At 38.9% G+C, this 19,313-nt stretch overlaps 1 protein-coding gene across 1 annotated transcript in view; it reads right to left on the reverse strand.

Annotated features, from left to right (window-relative positions):
* Window positions 1-9,224: 9,224 nt before the first annotated feature.
* kirrel1b (kirre like nephrin family adhesion molecule 1b) overlaps window positions 9,225-19,313 on the reverse strand; it is a 103,738-nt gene continuing 93,649 nt past the window's right edge. The window contains exons 13-15 of the mRNA XM_015009746.2: window positions 18,487-18,614; window positions 17,268-17,342; window positions 9,225-16,382 (exon numbers count right to left, since the gene is read on the reverse strand). Of these exons, the coding sequence (XP_014865232.2) occupies window positions 15,768-16,382; window positions 17,268-17,342; window positions 18,487-18,614 (818 nt within the window). The 3' untranslated portion in view covers window positions 9,225-15,767. The remainder of the gene's footprint in view (window positions 16,383-17,267; window positions 17,343-18,486; window positions 18,615-19,313) is intronic.

The following is a 19,313-nucleotide window of genomic DNA, read 5'->3' on the forward strand; positions in this document are numbered from 1 at the left end:
ATTCATCAGTCAGTTGGATCTGTCTGATCCAAACAGATCAACTGAACTCTGTGAGTGTTTTACCCTGTGCGATCCGGTGTGCGCTTTTACCAGGATTATTTATTTATTTATTTAGCGTGGTTTCGCTTCTCCGAAACAGACAGATGTTACGTCTGCAGCTCCTCCAGACCGCCGCTCTCCTGGGTAAGAAGGCTCCATTTGTTAAATCAGCTGGATGAGTTTCTCCCAGCGGTTTCTAAGTCTTCGCAGCAGCGGAGCCACGTCCGCAGTGGTTGAGCAGCGGGCTGCGCATGTTACAGTCTAATTAACTTTTGCATCATTTATTTCCTCAAGATAAACTGCCGGCTCCTCAAATGGATTAACACAACGTTGCATTCTCTTTAGTTTTCTCTGGTCTGTAATGGAGACTTATTTTTTAGCCAAGCCTCTGTCTCTGTTAATGACATCTTCAATACATTTTTTGATCCCAGGCTTAGTTTATGGACTGAACAGACACCATTATACATTTTGAACTGTTGATTTTATTTTTGAACCATTTTTTTTTTAATTGTAAAATGTTGATTTTATTTTTGAACCATTTTTTATTTGAAAGTGTTGATTTTATTTTTGAACCATTTTTTATTTGAAAGTGTTGATTTTATTTTTGAACCATTTTTAATTGTAAAGTCTTGATTTTATTGAGACCTTATTTATTTTTTAGTGTTGATTTTATTTTTGAACCCTTATTCATTTTGAAGTGTTGATTTTAGTTTTGAACCCTTGTTTAATGTTGATTGTCTGAAGGACCTTACACATGAATTGCTTCATGAAGGACCTTACACATGAATTGCCCCATGTGGGGTTTGAACCGATGACCTCAGCATTACCAGCACGGTGCTCTAACCTGCTGAGCTAACTCACCTACCTTACAAACTGTTGAGTTTCCATGGATTTAAGAACTTACATGATCATACCACAATGGAGATTTGATAAAAGTGCTTATATTCCAATGTTTTTCAAAACAACATACATAATATTTTGTTTTCCAGAGATTTTGTATTTTGAAGTGTTGATATCATTTTTGAACCATTTTTAATTTTCAAGTGATTGTATTTCAGAGATATTTTTTTATTTAATGTCTTAATTTTATTTTTGAACCATCTTTTATTTGTAATTATTGATTTTATTTTTTAGCCATTTAACCAATTCTCTGTAGAACCATTTGTATCTACTAATGACATCTTTAATACATTTTTTTGATCCCAGGCTTAGTTTATGGACTGTAATGTGAAATTGGGCACAATTATAAGTCTGACAGTTTGTTCAAGTTACTGTGCTCGCTGAGAGGATCTGTGGTATTAAGTATTTGACATTGTTCCATGTCCATTGTTGACGTTAGTCTCTAACAGAATGTGGATCATCTACCAGGAACACTCCAAAGAGCATGAGTTTCTGTAGTGTAGTGGTTATCATGTTTGCTTTACATGCAAAAGGTTTCTGGTTCGAAACCAGACAGAAACAGACTTTACACATTCTATTCATCACAGGTGTTTACTAAAGGCCAACAAGGGTTCTGTGGTGTCATGGTCTGTACTCAGAATCCAGGCATCTGAGTGCAAACCTCAGTTGAAATTTTCATGCGTTGCATCTCACATCATCAACTTTGGAACCTCAAACTGAAACAAAGCAGAGAAGTTCAGTTCCTGTAGTGTAGTGGTTATCATGTTTGCTTTACATGCAAAAGGTCTCTGGTTCAAAACCAGACAGAAACAGTTTTTGTAGGTTATGCATCTCTTGGGGTGCAGTGAGACAACAAGAGCCTTCCTCTTTCATGACGGTTCATTTGCCAATCGACTTCAATGTAGGCTTCTTTGAAATCGAAGCTACTTTACTTCAATTACCATTTGGCAGTTCTATGGCGTAATGCACATGTGTCAAACTCAAGGCCTGCTGGCCACATGTGGCCCCCCAGCATTTTATAGGCCAATGATTGACTTAAAATAGGTTTTGAGCACGAATTGACTACAAACTATATTTCAACCAAAGGTTTGTAATGCGCTTCCTAACCAGACGCTCCAAAGCGTCCGGTCCATAACTCTTCAACACGCCGTCAGCTCCCGGTCAGAAAGATGCATTTAGTTCAGAGACCATAAGATGATATTCAGAAAGGATTTTTAAAATAATTTATTTCAGTTGCCTCTGAGACTAAATCTTTGCGTAAAGTCTATAATGTCTGCCCATGTGACTTGTTTTTATTAATTGTTTTCTTACCTTTAAACACTGATTTAAATATTGTAATTTTTAAACTGAGCAGTAATTTTACATCCATGGAAACTCCATCCATCCATCCATTTTCCTTCACCCTTGTCCCTCAGTGGGGTCGGGAGGGGTGCTGGTGCCTATCTCCAGCTCACGTTCCAGGCGAGAGGCAGGGTACACCCTGGACAGGTCGCCAGTCTGTTGCAGGGCAACACAGAGACACACAGGACAAACAACCATGCGCACACACACACTCACACCTAGGGGCAATTCGGAAAGGCCAATTAACCTGACAGTCATGTTTTTGGACTGTGGGAGGAAACTGGAGAACACCCATGCATGCACAGGGAGAACATGCAAACTCCATGCAGAAAGACCGGGGCCAGGAATCGAACCCAGAACCTTCTTGCTGCAAGGCGACAGCTCTACCAACTGCGCCACTGTGCAGCCCGCCATGGAAACTCAAATGTAATATTTAAAACTTCAATACATAAAATCAATTATTTAACATTATGAAGTGTTGTTTAATTTATTGTATTGTATAAATTAAACAACATTGTATTTTTATACATTTATGCTAGGGGTGCCCAAGTCTAGTTTTCCAGAGCTACCATCTGCAACTTTAGATGGTTCCTTCTCTAACACACCTGGACCATAAACTCATTATAAGCCTCTACAGAACTGAATGAGGGAAGTCAACCTTTTGTCTGGGGTGTTTTAGCAGGGATGCACTCCTGATTTGTACCGTCAATGTGGCCCGTTGAGGGGGGCCAATATGCTGAAGTGGCCCTCGGTGAAATTGAGTTTGACTCCCCAGATTTAAAGCATTACAACTCAAGGGTTTAATACAATACCTAGAACACAGAAGCACTGATGGAAACAAAAGTTTTGTTCTTTCTTTTAGTTTAAATTATATTGCTGTAACATAAAATATTTGGAAACTAATTGTATTGTACAAAAATGCTTTCCTCATTTGCTAATTTTGACTTTGCAAACTTTTTTGTGTAGACAATATAGCGTTAAGGCCAATATTTATTACATTCCTGACAAACTTTGTTTTTAAAGACATACTTTAATTTAAGAACATGTTTCCTCTGACTGAAAGTAAAATTAATGCTGTGAAGGAGTCCAGCCAGGCTCTTGACTTGAATCCATGGAATGAGGTAAAGATTAGGGTCATGGGAAGGAGACCTTCCAACCTAAAGACTGCCTGAGAAATCTAACGATATGAACATAAAACTAATATCTATCAATAGAGCAGACTAAAATAAATGTTTTAAATTATTTTCTAAATGGAAACTGTACTTATGTAGAATACTTAAAAGTCACCCAGAACATTAAGGTTGATTTAAAAAATATTCCTAGACAAATATGTGTGTGATGGGCCCATGCATTATGAAGATGGAAGCACATAAAAGTTTAACAAGGTCAATGGAGTGAAATGATATTGCCTGATTTTTATTTCAGAGTCCTTTGCATGCATCATGCACCACCATCCAGTCGTTAGTAATTCACAGCAAGGTGACATACCTGCCGGTTTAAGGCTCCAGGAAGAACTCATTTAACTTAATCACAAAATGAATTGAATATTAGGATTACATCATGGTGGAATTACCAAGCAGGCAAAGCAGACGGACGACCCGAAGCCTTTGCGCTCGTGGGCTGCCCTGAACCCCGAGCTTACTAAGGATCAGCCATTTCGAATTAATTCTGCTAAAAATGGTGGGAGAAGATTCACTAATAAAATCAATGGCTGACAGGTTAAAGCCTAAAGCTGGGCCAAGAAACTTTTCAAAGCCAGAACTGCTCAAACTGTAGTGAAATGTTAACAAATGGAAATCTATTGTTGCCTAAGTCAGTTTAGTTCATTTGTATAGCTGCTGTTCACAGTAAATAAAGACAGACAGATTTTATTAATGTTTAATTATATAGAAACCAGTTTACTCTCAATTCAGACCAATCAGTTCATCTCAGTATAAGCTAAAATACATACTCAAAACTCAACCTAAACTAAACCCATGCAGCCTTATTATAATAGTAGCTTTAGTCTAAAAATGCCACATTTATAATCCAGAAAAACAGTTTTCAGATTTTCCAGCAGTTTGTGGAGAGAGGTGGAGAACAGACTGAACAGGTGATCAGTGGTTTAGGAACATGCATATCCACCTCACTGTCAACTTTTTTTGATAGGGAAACTTGTTCAGTTGCTTGTTAGCACAAATAGACTCAACCACAACTCAACCAACTTCAAAGCAGCAACTCGATGCATCTGGACCTCCATCAGCTTGAGGCATCTATGGTGAAAACAACTTGTTAAATTCAAACCGAGCATCAGGATGAGGGGGAAATGATATTTAAGAGACTTTGAACTTGATGCTGGTGCCAGAATCTTAGAAACTGCAGATCTACTAAATGCACAAAACATCAAATATTAACACAGATGGGTTGCAGAGTCAAACAATAACAAAAAACCCACAAGGCTAAAAGCAGAAACCTGAGGCTAAAGTTTCCACAAGCTCACCAAATTTATACATAAACAATTTGAAAAAGCGTTGCCTGGTTCAGTGAGTTGCCATTTCAGCTGCAGCATGCATAGGGTCAGATGAGCCACTGGTGTCAAACAGATCAGACTGCTGCTGGTGGTGTAAAGGTGTTGATCTTTACTTGATGCACTTTGGTTAACAACAGAGCGGTATTTAAAGACCACATCCTTCCTTAGAGCTGTTGCTGATTGTGGTCCAGAAACAACTTTGGTCATAAAGGAAGCTTTATGACCAAATGGTGTCTTTCAATGCACCATATCACAAAACTCAGAACATTTCAAATCTGTTTCTTGAACATGACATTTGGATGTTTTCCACTGGCCTCCAGAAGATCTCAATCTAACTGATTCAAAGCTGAAGCGATTTTGTCGGTGGTTTCTACCACTTTCACTGACTCCTTTCAACACAAAGAAGGGAAACTATTTCTTAGATGTTGGAGCTTCTCAGCATACCACACTACAGAGGAAACCCCTTTTAAGCTAGCCTGGTAAAAACCAATCCCTTGTTCTATGATTAGCTTCAAACAGAGGATCTGGGCTCTCAGCTAGTGAGGAATGATTGCTTATCAGAGACGTGGTTGAAGTTTTAAATTTAATCCTATTGCTGACGTTTTGGTGTGACATGTGTAAGTTCAACACTATGAAGCTTACAGGAAATGGCCTGTGCTGTAAACAACCAGCCTCCACCGCGAAGAGAGAATGTTGATCTGAACAAGACGGCACATATGATATGAAGAAGCTTGTTGTTTATGCATGCAAGGACTTTCTTTGCTCTATAAAATGCATATCTGTGGATAATATCCTAATTGTTTGATTGATTTTATTAAATCAGATTTGCCCCTCGAATCAGGATGCAAAATGAAATATGTTTCTGTGATGATGTGACCTTCTGCCTCCTGATAAAGGTGCATTGGGTGTGTGTGTGTGATTTTTAACTCAACTTGACAAGACAAACATTTAAAGATTGGCTTCACTTGGAAATAAAAATAAAAATGTAGAAATTCATCAGTGAACATTTCTTTTATATTTGCTTGTTTCCATCAGTTTCTGCAAAGGTTTTTCTATTTGTCTCTATAAAAACAAGCCAGTCAGTTAATTAACCCTCATTTGTAATCAAGTCATATGCGATGTGTCTGTCTCTTTCCATCTGTCCCTGACCAAACAGAACCCGTCAGCACCGACACAGCAAGGACGTCTGTTATGAGTCCCATTATCCTCCAGATCAGTAATAAATAATTTCCTCCATCCTAATTTGAACCTCATCCTCTCCTCCCTGCATACTGCTCTCCAGCCACAGGGTGGCAGCAACAGCAAGCAAACAAAGGAATACCCCACACAATCTGCTTGACAACTTCTCTGCCTGTAGACAAAGCCTGTGACATCATCTGCGGAGGGACAGAGGGTGTGCGAAGGACAAATGTCTTGAAACGCATTACATCATTTTCCACTAATATGATAATATATCTCAAGCAGCGAGAGCCGTGCCAAGCATGAGAGGGGCCATAATCCTTCCAACAGCCGCCTCAAATGTGAACAAGGGGATGAAATAAAAGAGTTGGAGGAAGAGGAGGGGGAGGAAGAGGGTCCACAGTGCAGCGATGAAGGTTATTCCAGATATTACTTCTCGACGAGAATGGAAGGAAAGAAAAATGATAATCAGAAGTTCACACTAAGTGAAGTGGAGTTGTGCCCCTTTCTTCTGTCCTTGTCCTTTTATCCGGTCATATCTGTAATTTCTTTACTTGATTTTTCTCTGCTGTCATTGAAAAAGAAAAGAGGGTAAAGATCACACCGAGGAAAGTGAATAAGACTATGATTCAAAGAAATAAACTGAAAGGATGGGACAAGAGAAAGGAAGAGATGTGGAGAGATGGGAGAGAAAAAACTGAAGGAGGGAGGAAGATAAATCAAAATGAAAAATGTGAGGAGAGAAAGAAGAAGATAACCAGCTTTTATGGAGGGCTATAAATGAAAGGGTAGAGAAAAACCTGAGGAAAAAGAAAAGAGGTGAAGGTAACTGAGGAGGAAGCAATGACAAGAATGAGAGGAAGAAAGGAGCAAAGACACTCACGATCAAAATACTCAGACCAGGGAAACGGCTGGAGGAACTCTCATTTGACATCAAAATGAAAAAAAAGAAACAGGAGCAGGAGAAGAAGAAAAATCAAAAGGATAGGTTTACTGAAAATTGAATTCAAACAGGCTGTTCATCATTCTGCACTGCAAAAACACAAAATCTTACCAAGAATTTTTGTCTATAATATAATGGAAATATTTTAGTTCACTTTATTCAGACAAAAATAACTTATAAGCAACTTTTCAGCAAGATAAATGAACTGGTTTAAGTCAGTAATACTTGTACAAACAGTATTAGTTCCACTAATTCTAAGCATTTTTGTTTTCACTTAAAACAGGAAAAATATCTTAGAAATGAATAAACCTGTCAATGGAAGTAATACTTTAAAATTTTATATTCAAGAATTACTGAGCTTATTTATGTTGCTGAAAAGTTACATTTGAAATAGTTTTGTCTTATTTTACAAGTTCTGTGCCATTTGCACTGGAAACCAGGCAAAATACTTGTGTAAGGTCTCCATAAACTACATTAAAACACTAATTTTGGTTTCTGGGTGACTCAATTGGTAGAACATGTGCAAAGGATGTTCCTTCACTTCCTTTTTCCTACACATTTTTGGATGTCTTCCCCTTACATGTTCAATAAAGGACTGCAGTGCCAAAAAACTAAATTTGGCTATAAATTACACAAGCAGACTCAGACAAAGTGCATATATGTTTTTAAATCCCTGTGAAAGGCTGCCGGTTTGTTAGGTTTCCACCTTTATTCTCTCAGACAATGTTTCTGCTGACCTCCTCCTCCTCACTGCATAAATAAAAACATGAATATTTTTTATAAGAGCTCACATTCCCTGTGGAGACTTCCCTATCACTACTTTACCTTTTTTTATGTCATATTCAGTCAACTTGTGACACTGTTCTTTTTATGCCTTTTGGACTCTGTAATAAACTAAAATATAATTTGAAAGAAAAGAGTGTAAAGATGTTTATGTGCACAATTTAAATAAGAAAAATAACATTATTGCTGTTAGAGAAAACAGCATTAATCAGAAGGGCAGCTGTCTTCTGTTTAAGCACTTTGAATAATCAACTGAGAATCATCATGAACATATCTGAAAACATGCTTGATGAAAAAAAGTGAAACTAAAAAGACAAAACGATGATTTATTAGGGCAGGGAGTTAGAAGGAAGTTTGAGGTTTAACAGAAAAAACTTAAAACAGAAAATAAAATCAGAGGAAAGGGGAACAAATTAAGGTTGAGGAATGAAAATTTAAAAAAGTGGATGGAAAAATAGACATGAGATTAAAGACAGAAAGCTTGAGAAGTTAACAGGGCAAAGGAGAAAATGTGAAAAAAGAAAACAAAAGGTTAGAGAGAGAGGTGTGAAAAGTGAGTGAGAAGAAAGTGAGAACAGAGAAGTGACAATGAGAAAGGTGGGGGTGAAGTTGAGGAAAAGTAGGTTAGAGCTCCTCTAACGGATGAAAAGCTGTACAGAAATTTGAAAGAGTCATGAAAATGTGGCAAAGTGAGAATCTGTACTGACATGCAGAAGCAGAAGAGGTGAAAGAGTGAGATGAGAAGATGCTAGAAGCAGAAAACCGATGTTTTCAGGAAAACCCTGAAAAGTGACTAAACAAGAAGCGACAGGGAGACGGAGAGAAGGTTAGAGCAAAGCTGGAGAGAGAAAATCAGAAAAAATATTTCATGAAAAATAAATGAGAGATGGATATTAGAGGAAAAAGAAAGCAGTGCTGCAAGACAAAGCAAGAAAAAAAGAAAGGAACAGGAGAAACTCTGCAGGTGTTTGTTGTGGCTTTATGCGCTGAGCTCAAATTCAGGGAAGCAGCTTTTTATTCTCCTTAATTCTTCTGTGCTAAATTTAGACACACTTTTACATTCTCCTTCACTCTGCTCAACTCCACAAACTCCTAACAATGTGTTTGACTGCAGTCAGCCTGACCTGAATAAACTTCATGTGAAATACAGAAACTTTTATTACGAACATGTTGTGGGCAAAAGTTTTGATGCAGGCAGAAATCTGGTTTTCTACTAACTTTACTGTGTCAGTGTTGCTATGTCTTTTTGTCAGATGTTTCTATGACGTAATGAAGTTCAAGAATTTCAAAGGCCTTTATTGAAAAACTCACAGTACTGTGAAAAAGTACTAATCCAGCCATACAGGAGGTGGACAGAGTATTTGACTGGGTGATTTTAGCTCTTCTGTCTTTGTTTAGATAAAATTCTTTAATAACTTCCCAGCATCTCATTGCAGAAATAAAAAACACTAATTCAGTTCATTATTCTATCATAAATTAGCCACATAATGAGTTCATTAATTGCAAAGTGAATAAAAGACTTTTGTAAACTTCTTATGAAACTGTGTCATCTTTTATTTTCTTTATATTGTGAAAAAATAATTACATTGAATTTGAACAAAAACATGACAGGAAACGTAAAAGAAAAAACAATATTTCAGTATCTTGTAAGTTTGTTTTCACACATTTTTTTTCTGAACAAAAACAATATACTAGTACCAAACAAAACTTAATACACATGAACAATATATAGGGATACAAATCAAGAACTGGAGAATGAAGATTATATACGGTTGATTGAACTCACTCATTATCTGCCTCGTAACTATCTCCGTCTCCACTTCACGCGGTTTTAAGTGCAACATGGATTCTTTCTCACTGTAGTGATAATCAGACACTCAACGGCATCAAGCAGAACATCATCTTGTTCCCTCATGCAGAGAGCAGACAGGCTCACCAGCCAGATGAGCAACAAGCTTTCTGTTCTGACTCCTCACACGTAATCAAAGGCCAAGCGGTTCCACGTTCAACGTCTGTCCACCATTCAACTAGGGTTTGACTGACAAACAGTAGGAGTTTAAAACCGATCATGTTTTTTTTTTCCCCTCCAAGAAATCAGTATTATGATTTGGCTCTTTTCCTAAAATTAAAATGAGAGGAAAAAATATCATTAATTTGAAAAGTGCGACCTAGATCTCTAAATTAACTAGATTTACAAAAAGCACCTTTAGATAATTCAGCAAACATCAAAATATTTGGTCAAGACGAAATGCGGTTTTAGTGTTAACTAGTGCTAACTGTTAACTAAAATCTGCCTGACCATCTTGGGATGAAGGTTCAATTCTCTATGCAGAGATATGAGGTGGTTTATTTAGCTGAACTAATCAGAAATAAAGTCCAGCTATCCTCCTCTGCCAGCCACTTCAAGCATAAGGCATGCCGATGTGAGTCTGTGCAGATAACACAGTACAGCATGACTTTATTTAGCGTTTTCATTAGTAAATTATGCATTTGCATAGCATTTATGTCAAGTCTGGAGCAGCGGTATGTGTGTTATAAACATCTATATTGATTAATGTTGCTTACAGATTTAACACATGAAAGAACAACCTTGTGCAAAAACTAAAATAAGTAAATGTGTCATTTTCACTTATTGTGGTAATTTTTAAAAATGTCCCCATTTAATAAACCCTAGTAGGCTTTGTACTTCTTTGCAGGATCAGATTTACAGTTTAATCTTTGTAATAGTTTTCTAGACAATGCTTCCAAAGGTTTAGATTTGGTTGTTGTAAAATAAAAATTTCCTTTTAGAAATACAGAACTTAGCTGTTCTTACTACACAAAAAGGCTGATAAAATATCAAATTTTAACCCTTAAACTTTTTATAACACATCAAAATATATCAATGTTTTAACCCATCTGGTTAAACTTCTCTTCACCTCAACATGTTTGTTTTATTGTTATCTGCATCACAACCAAACAGTGATAGTTGTTAGCTGCAGGTATCAGTTTTGTCTCACATTTGAACATAAAATAATAATAAAAAAAATATGATTAAAACTGCAGGACAAGGAAAAGAGCCAAATCAGACTGGCTTCTTCTGTTAAAAATTAGGTTTATCATGATGAGATATTGAACAAAAACTGTACTTAAAGCAACAACATTTCACTCAAACAACATTTGAGCTGTTAAAAATTACACTTAGGAGGAAAATCTGCATTTTCAGGGTTTTTATCGCTGTGGTCAGGAAAGGTCTCCTTCATACCCGCAGGAGTGACTGGCCAACATATGAAATTATCAGTCAAACCATCATGTCATCTCTCCACTGGTCCAAACATGTTTCTAATGACTTGGATTACATACTGCCCACACACACACACACACACACACACACACACACACACATGCATCTTTAAGTTGGACATCGTAAACACGTGTGTCTGTCTGAATCCACCCACACATAAAGACAGAGTCAGAATAAACACAAACTGCTGCTGCATTTGCATGTCTGCTCAGTTGATGGGTTTTTTTGGCACTCACTGAAAGGTTCACACAGTAAAACTGGATGTCAAGGCTCTGCAGACAGTCTGGGCCAGTCCGGCCCAGCCCAGCCCAGCATGGGCCTGGCCCGGTCCTGGTCTGGGTTGGCCTAGTTGAGACCCACTTCAGGCTATTTCTAGCATGACCGACAAGTTCTTTAGGCCACAGATGTTCAATACCCAACTTTTTTTAAATGAGTTGATTAATTAGATCAGAACCAACAAAGAATGTGTTTTATAATGTGAAAGACACTTTGGACCAGTCCTTCCTTCAACTGGTGATGTACCACAAAGTAAATACAAAATACTTATACTTATTTGGTTAAAATAAAAATAAATCAGAAAAAGGTTGAAGTGGATATGATGGACTCATGAATATTTATATATTCTATAAAACAGACACCAGAAATAGAAGCAAGCCAGAACGACATACCTACACTGTACTGTGTGATGGTGTGACTAAATGACGGAAATCTGGAAGAAAGCAACAAGAGAAAGGTTTGCGATATTCAGGTGATTTCATTCTCCGTTTTGTCTTTGACATTTGGAAGCTGGCAGATGGCTTTTCATTTGACACATGGCAGCAAGTTTGAAAGAAACCATCAGCACACACTGCAACGAGAAAAACACATGGAGGATAAAAAAAGACACGTAAAAACAACCTAATGAGGTAAAAGTGTCCATATTTCCTTCAAATTCAGCTACGGTTTGATGCTGTTTTCATGTATTAAGACGAACCTGTAGTTATTTTTCTACTCCTGTACCTCAGCATCGGCCGTGTGCGTTTAACATCTTATATGAACTGTAATGTCAACAGACTGTAATGTCACCACAGGTAATAATACCCAAGTACCTGCATGGACTGGCTATGCGTGCAACAGCCTCAGCATCTTCTCTGTCAAATCCACTCATCCTTCCACAAGGTTGTAACAAGATTGCAAGTCAGATGCAAAATACTGCTCAGCTACAGCTCTGTAAAACGACTGTAAATAGATTACAGTGAACAGTTCCACGGGGGGTGATAACAGTTTAAAATTTAAAACGCAGCTCCACCTGCTGTTCTATCTCGGCTGACATGGTTTACATCGTGACCTTGGAGCTGCGAGGTTGCCTCTGAGATACAAACCGGCGTGGCTGTGGTTTTCTTTCTCTGCCTTTATAGAAAACAAGAGCTATAAACACATTTTTATAGCCCCTCTGCAGACAATTACCATAATATACCATGAAGGGTTGATGGGGCGACTGATAAATATAAACAGTCAATGATTACTTCTGGAGTGGCTGATAGCCTCTGCAGCCAGGGGTCTTATTTAATGCACAATCATTTTTAACTGCTCCAAAATGTAGAATACAGATACAAGTGAGTGACTCCTTATTGCTTTCTGCACCTTTTAAATTTACCTGCTCAGTGAAGCATGCAGGATGGGAACTTTTGGAAAGGTATTAAATGAAATATAGAATCTATTCCTGATGGGTGCAATAGAAAGGTTTATTGTCTTCATGTTCGTCCAGAAAAAAAGCAAACTTAATGTGGTGGAAGCTTATAACATGGGGATCGTGATTATTGACGCACTTTTCTTGTATTCCACTAAACAAATACTTGTCGCCATAAAATGTAACGTTTTGAGTTGGTATGATGGTGAAGAGAGCAGTTTAGTCGAATCTCATTAAGCTCCGAGTGCAAACATAAATAACTTTAATCCACTGGGGCAGAGGGGGCTTTTTGGTAAAAATAAAAAAAAAGAAAAATCAATTCGTTTTTCATTTATTTAGTATACAAAAAGCTTAAATGCTCTAATATTAAACCTGAGGGGTTTAATAGCTGATGTTAGAAACTATAATAAGAAATACCTTGATCCGTTTGAGACGACACCGACACCTCACTGAGGTGTAAGAAAATTACAATCCAGAGATTTTTGCTAAGAAATCGGGGTCATGTGAAAAACTTAATTTAAGTACATTTAAACAGAGAAAAATAATCTCACACTGAGAAATACTAATTTATTTCTAAATCACTGTTTTCAGCTTTTTCCTGAAAACTAAAACTGCATAATTTTTTATGGCGTCTGGGATTATCAAAGTATTTATCCATAAGCTTTTTATTATAATAGTGACATCACATGTAAACACTCCTGAAAATAGGACTAAACCTTCAGACCAAACAATGCTGCATAAGCATCCAAGATTATCTTGTCAACATGTACAATGATGGTAATGGAGGTAAAAGAAAAAAATAATCTCCACCATAAAGGAAACCTAACTGGCATTTTGTTGTTTTGGAGGCATGCAGGAAAACATGTTTCTGTTTCTGTCCTACCATCACAAATGTCAAAATGCAGAGTTTGCTAAATGCTAAAGACTAAGTGCTTTGGACATTTTGGCAAGCAGTTCGCAGTGGGTCTCATATGAAGGGAATAACAAATGTGCAGAAAACAACTTCCTCCCACTGTGATGCTGTGGGAATGTTCACTGTCGAAAGGTTGATTTTAAAGTGCATGGCATTATGAATTCTTTGAGATTCCAGGATATTCTGAACAAATATCTGATTTGCTTTGCCAGAAAAATGGAAAATAGATCATCATTGGGTCTTTTAGCAGAATAATGATAAAAAGAACACGACCAAATATCAGAAATGACTCAACAAGTGGAGCAAAGGGAATCCAGGTGATTCCCTCAGTAAATTAGTTATTAGTGCTGGATGTTTTTCTCTCAGGTAATAAATGAACTCAAATTAATAAATGGATTTTTAAAACATTTTCAAACTGAGATTATGCCACAACAATTAAAATATGCCTTTATAATTAGGCTTTTTACATATCTTTACAAGGGGTTCTTTTAACTGTAGAGGGCGCTATATGTTTAAACAGAACAGTTTTCTCCACAGTTTAACATCATTGAGCAAAACTTAGAGGAGGGAGAGGAACTTGCATGATTTATCCCCTCAGAGTTTCAAGTTTCGAGTACCAAGTTCTGCTTTGAAGGCCAGATCTGCACACCAAAACCTGACATGACTCGATGAAAAATCTTAGACATAAGACACCAGCAGAGTTTCTGTTGCAGAGAAAAAAAAAACAGCATACTTACAAATAGTACAAAGTACCATATGAGCTAGATAGAACCCTCTCTACCTCACTTTGATATGTTAGACTACATTTAAACCTTCTCGCTGCTTCTCAGGTTACCAACGCTGCTCCAATCGAGCAGCTGTTCGCTCCAAGCCCGTCGTTTTGAATGTCGTCACCAGCTTTAGAAAAAAGGCAGTCCAGTCAGAAGACAGGAAGTCAAAGAAAGAGTTTCACGCCAAACAAATATATCCGTAGCAGGAATCAACTGGATACTTGTTATTTCGAGGTGAAGCTCTTTAAGTTTTCTACGTTAAGCCTACAACATTAAAAACCGTTTTCATTTTAAAGGAACTCGGACCGTTTCCGACCGTAACGCCGCGTTACACGTTAAAAAGTGAGCGTCACCCAAAATGCTGAACCTTTGGTCCACAACTCCTTATAAAAATATTATAAAATGTTTCTGAATGCCGTTGTTTTTTTTTTGTTTGTTTTTTTCATATGCTTCAGTATAAATATGGAAAAAAATCTATTCTACTGTGCAAGTGAGAGAAACAAATATTTTTTTTTAACACTTGAAGATGGGGGAGGTATCTTTTTGCACAAACTGCAGAAATGAATAGAATGAAAAGGCGCTCCCACCACACCTTGTTTCACAAACACTATATATAGCATCGACTTTAGGTGAAATATTAGGTATAGAAATGGATGATGATGACAGAAACACAATACGAGGAGGAGAAGGAGCAAAGAGACGCTTGCTACTGCTCCGTTTGTCTTGTACAGCATCCTGTCACCCGGAGCACCTCATTGTCCACGCTTTGAAAAAGAAAAGACACCATTTAATTATTTTTGTGTGTTGGCACATAGGAACTGGCAATCCGATCACTCCAGACGAACTGTCCCACTCACATCAAGGTAGATCTTGTAAGAAAAAAGCCATTAAGCAAGTTTTAATGAAAAGTGCCAGCTATATTCATAGTCCAAGCTGCCCCTTTGATGCATTTTTTTAAAAGAAATGTGGTTGTATGTCTGGATTTGTGTTCAGCAATGTAAGTCAGAAAATGTAAAAAGTGTGGCTTGCTGAGAGGTTTGCTGTTTATATATTTATACAAGAAATATAACTTTAAAATGGCCCAAATTTCACATTATTTACAGAGAAACAGGAGGGTGTGATGGGAGGTCGTCCAAGTTGGCAAAGTGCTCTTCTTGTTCTTCTTTTCATCTCCTGATTGCGAATCTCGCTTTTGCTTCTGTTGATGGGTAACCGCAGCAGGCCTGCGTGAATCAGGGTGAAGATCACTCTGCATGTATTGCTTCTTTCCTAAATGTTGGGGTGTCACACTGTTAAAAACAAAAAAAGGTTTTCCATGCGGTGATTGCAATGGAGAACGGATTGTTGAAGATCCACGCACAGAACGGGAGGATTTACACGGGATGTGAAAACACTGCTGATGCCGAAAGCAAATCCAGGAAAGCGCCTCGGCGTTTCCTCACACGTGAGTCTGCATTCGCTGCGTGTGTCTGTGGGAATAGTCAGACGGAGGGGACGAGTACGAGAAGCGGGTGGAGCTCCCGTACTTTGCCAAGCCCGTTTCAGGACTTTGCTGTCCCGTTCCCGGGCCCGACCCGGTCCCCTGTCCCGTCGGGTACATCTCATAGGCCGGCCCTTCCTCTATGGTGGGAGCGAAGCCCATGCGGTAGCTGGGATACTGGGAGGGATATCCGTAGCTGTCGTATGGCAGTTGGGTTGAGCTGTCCAGCAGGCCACAGTCTCCTCCGGGGTAATCTCCGGGTGACGGGAGAGCAGGATTTGGAGGAGCTTCCTGCCTCTGTGCCGGCCTAGAGAAGGTGTTGAATTGGGCGTAGGTAGCGTGGGACATCCTGGAGGGCGGGCGAGGGTCGTAGCAGCCTGCCCTGGAGCCTGGCACCGCGCTGGGAGGAACCGCACCGCTGACCGCAGCTGAAGGTCCGCCGGATGTGGCTCCGCCTGGCCCGGTGTTTGGGTTTGGGGGCCGAAACTCTCCCTGGTAGTGGACAACACGGGACTGGGGTCGCGCCTCGTCGTGGGTGGTGGCTCGGACGTTGTAGTAGCCGTTAGTTGGATCCTAGAAAAAAATATATATCAGTCGTAAGAAACAGAAAAGTTTCAGACATCTGGAAAAAGCCAATCTATTCACTTTGTTGGTGACTGCATGATGTTTTCATGGTGTAAAGCTCTTTGAACCGCCTTGTTGAGCTATAAAAATACATTTTATATGACTTCCCATACATTTTAGGTTCAGTACATCTGATTCCAGTTGATGTCTGATTAACAGGCTTTTGCTGAACAGCAATCAAAGGAATCAAGAAAAAATTAGTATGTTTGTTTGAATGTTTTAATGAAGCAATGGAACATAATTTTTAATGTTTTCATATAATTTTAGAGAAGTAACTGTTTGTAGAATGTCATACAGACACAAACTCTCTAGATACAGTTTTATGTCATAATTTTGCCGTTTCTGGAGAATGTCCTGGTCCACAGATGTTCAGATAGTCACACATACTGCTTCTGCATAGACCACAAAGGGAAAACTTTCATAAAATTTCCAAGAAACTAATTATTTATTCATATTAAGCTTAGCTTAGAATACTAAAGGAAAAGCAATGATGTACTCGACTGCAGAATCATTTTTGGCTTTAAATATTTAAGAGCTATTTTGAGAAAAGCCTTTCTATGAAACAAACACGTTAAGATAAGGGGATTTTGTTTCCCAGCACAGTTTAAAAAGTCATGATAAATAAAAGTTTTGTTGTTGCAAACAGGAACCTTTCGACGGGTTTTGAAAATGCTGTGCTGCAGGAAAAACAAGACCTTACAGGAACTGGGAGATGAACTTGACCACAAAGCTCATGCAACATGCAGGAAATGATGCCAAAGATGCTGCAGATAATTGTTTTCCTGAAAACCTCCGGAGTCAGCACATGAAAACCCCTTCGCTGACTCATCTCACCTTGAGCTCGTACTCCTCCCGCGTGTCGCTCTCGCTCCTGATCTCCTGCTTCAGGTCCATGTCGTCTTTGAATGGCTGAGTGGAGGGAGAGAGGGAAACAGAGGGCAAAAACTAAACCATCAAACAACGAAACACACACACGGAAAGAGGGAGGGTGAAGAAAGGAAAGGAAGAGGACGACAGGGAGGGAAGAGGAAAACAGAGTTTCAGCTTTTTCATCCCAAGAGAGTGAAAGACGAGAAGCGGTTAGAGTAGTGGGGAGAATAAACGCTTCTGGGCCGCGGTTCGAAACCGTCTCAAAGGGGCGACGCCGATTAGATTCTCCGGTTCATCCACCGATTTTCTAAAAGGAGCACAATGTTAAAGTGAGTGTGTATCTTTGATTGAATGGGTGCATGTTGGTCTTTTATGTCTTCATGGGAACTTTAGTCGGCACGACAGCATATATGATGACATGAAACAGTAACAGAAGTATATATTTTCAGACTTTTATTGATACAAAACGTGAAGCCATGAATTTTCCTTCCACTTCCCGATTATGCAGAACCTTGCAGTAGTAACGTCTCATAGAAATACATTAAAGTTTGTTTATTTATTATTAGTGTGAATATTAGTATGCAATTTTAGTTATTTTTTTGAATGGGGGTTGTGTGTTTTCAACAGAATACTTATCCTTGTGTGACATTTAAGATTATTTCTGCTTTCAGTTTTTCCTTGGTGTGTGCGTGTGTGTGTGTGTGTGTGTGTGTGTGTGTGCGTTTGTTTGTAATACCTTGTGGGGACGATTTTCCTGACATACTACGTTGTGGGGACCGGAGCCTGGTCCCCACAAGGGGAAACCCTGTTTTTGGGTCAGGGGTCAGAGTTAGGACTAAGGTGTGAATTGATTTTTGGTTAGGGTTAGGGTTAGGTATGTGATGGTTGGGGTTAGGAAAAGGGTAAAGGTGGTTTAGGCTGTAGAAATGAATGGAAGTCAATGGAAAGTCCCCACAAAGATAGCCACGCAAACATGTGTGTGAGCGCGTGCGTGTGAGCGCATGCGTGTGTGTGTGTGTGTGTGTGTGTGTGTGTGTGTGTGTGTGCGTGTGTGTGCGTGTGTGTGTGTGTGAGCCCCTCCTGCCTTGTCGCCCCGACTGTCTGTGTATTTGTACATTTAAGGCCAATGACCCGTACGCCTCCTCTCCGCCGCCCCCGGTGACTCAGATGGGAGTCTACTTACGGAGTACATGGCCTTGACCATCCTGGTTGCTGTGGAGACGTTGGCTGCCTCCTCCTCCAGGCTGTGGGTCTCTTTGTTGACTGTTTCTACCTTGATGTCTGGTTTACCGAGTGTGACACCTCGGCGACCTGGGAAAAAAAATGTTTCACAATATGGTGCAATGAAAAAGAAGTAATACAACCCAAAACTGAATCATATTTATTTTGGAAGATTTCTGTTAAAATGCATCAAAATTCTTAACTATGAAAAAAATTTACTTAGACACAACAGTTAAAGCTGCAGTATGTAACTTTTATATACATTTTTTTTTTTTTTTTTACATATTTTATTGGCATCTGTGAAAAAAATCGAGCTCCTCCGCCCCAGTGCTTCCAGTGCTAACTGGAAACAGCCAATCAGACCCAGGAGGAGGGTCTTAGCGCTGTCAATCATCCACTCCACTCCACATGGCTGCCTGCTATGCTGCAGCATCTTCCTGAGTCTGTTGTGAATGCTAATGCTGGTTAGCATGCCCATTTATAACAGCGTTTTGTTTCTCCATCATTAGCACATTGAGCAGTGAGTACATCAGGTTGATTGACAGCACTAAGCCCCTCCTCCTGGCTCTGATTGGTCATTTTTGGTCAGATGACGATAGCAGTTCATGGAGGAAGTGGAGGAGATCGATCTTTTCACAGATTATCTGTCTCATGTTACACTGTCAGAATATGTTGACAGTTTTAACAAATATGCAAAAAACTTCTTAAAATTACATACTACAGCTTTAAATACATGGATATGACATGGTTTGTTTATGGAAATGGAAGTAGGTTTGAACAAAATGGCAA

Source organism: Poecilia mexicana, unplaced genomic scaffold, assembly GCF_051168715.1.
Source record: "Poecilia mexicana isolate PSO_F unplaced genomic scaffold, ASM5116871v1 scaffold_17, whole genome shotgun sequence".
In the NCBI taxonomy this organism is placed as follows: domain Eukaryota; kingdom Metazoa; phylum Chordata; class Actinopteri; order Cyprinodontiformes; family Poeciliidae; genus Poecilia; species Poecilia mexicana.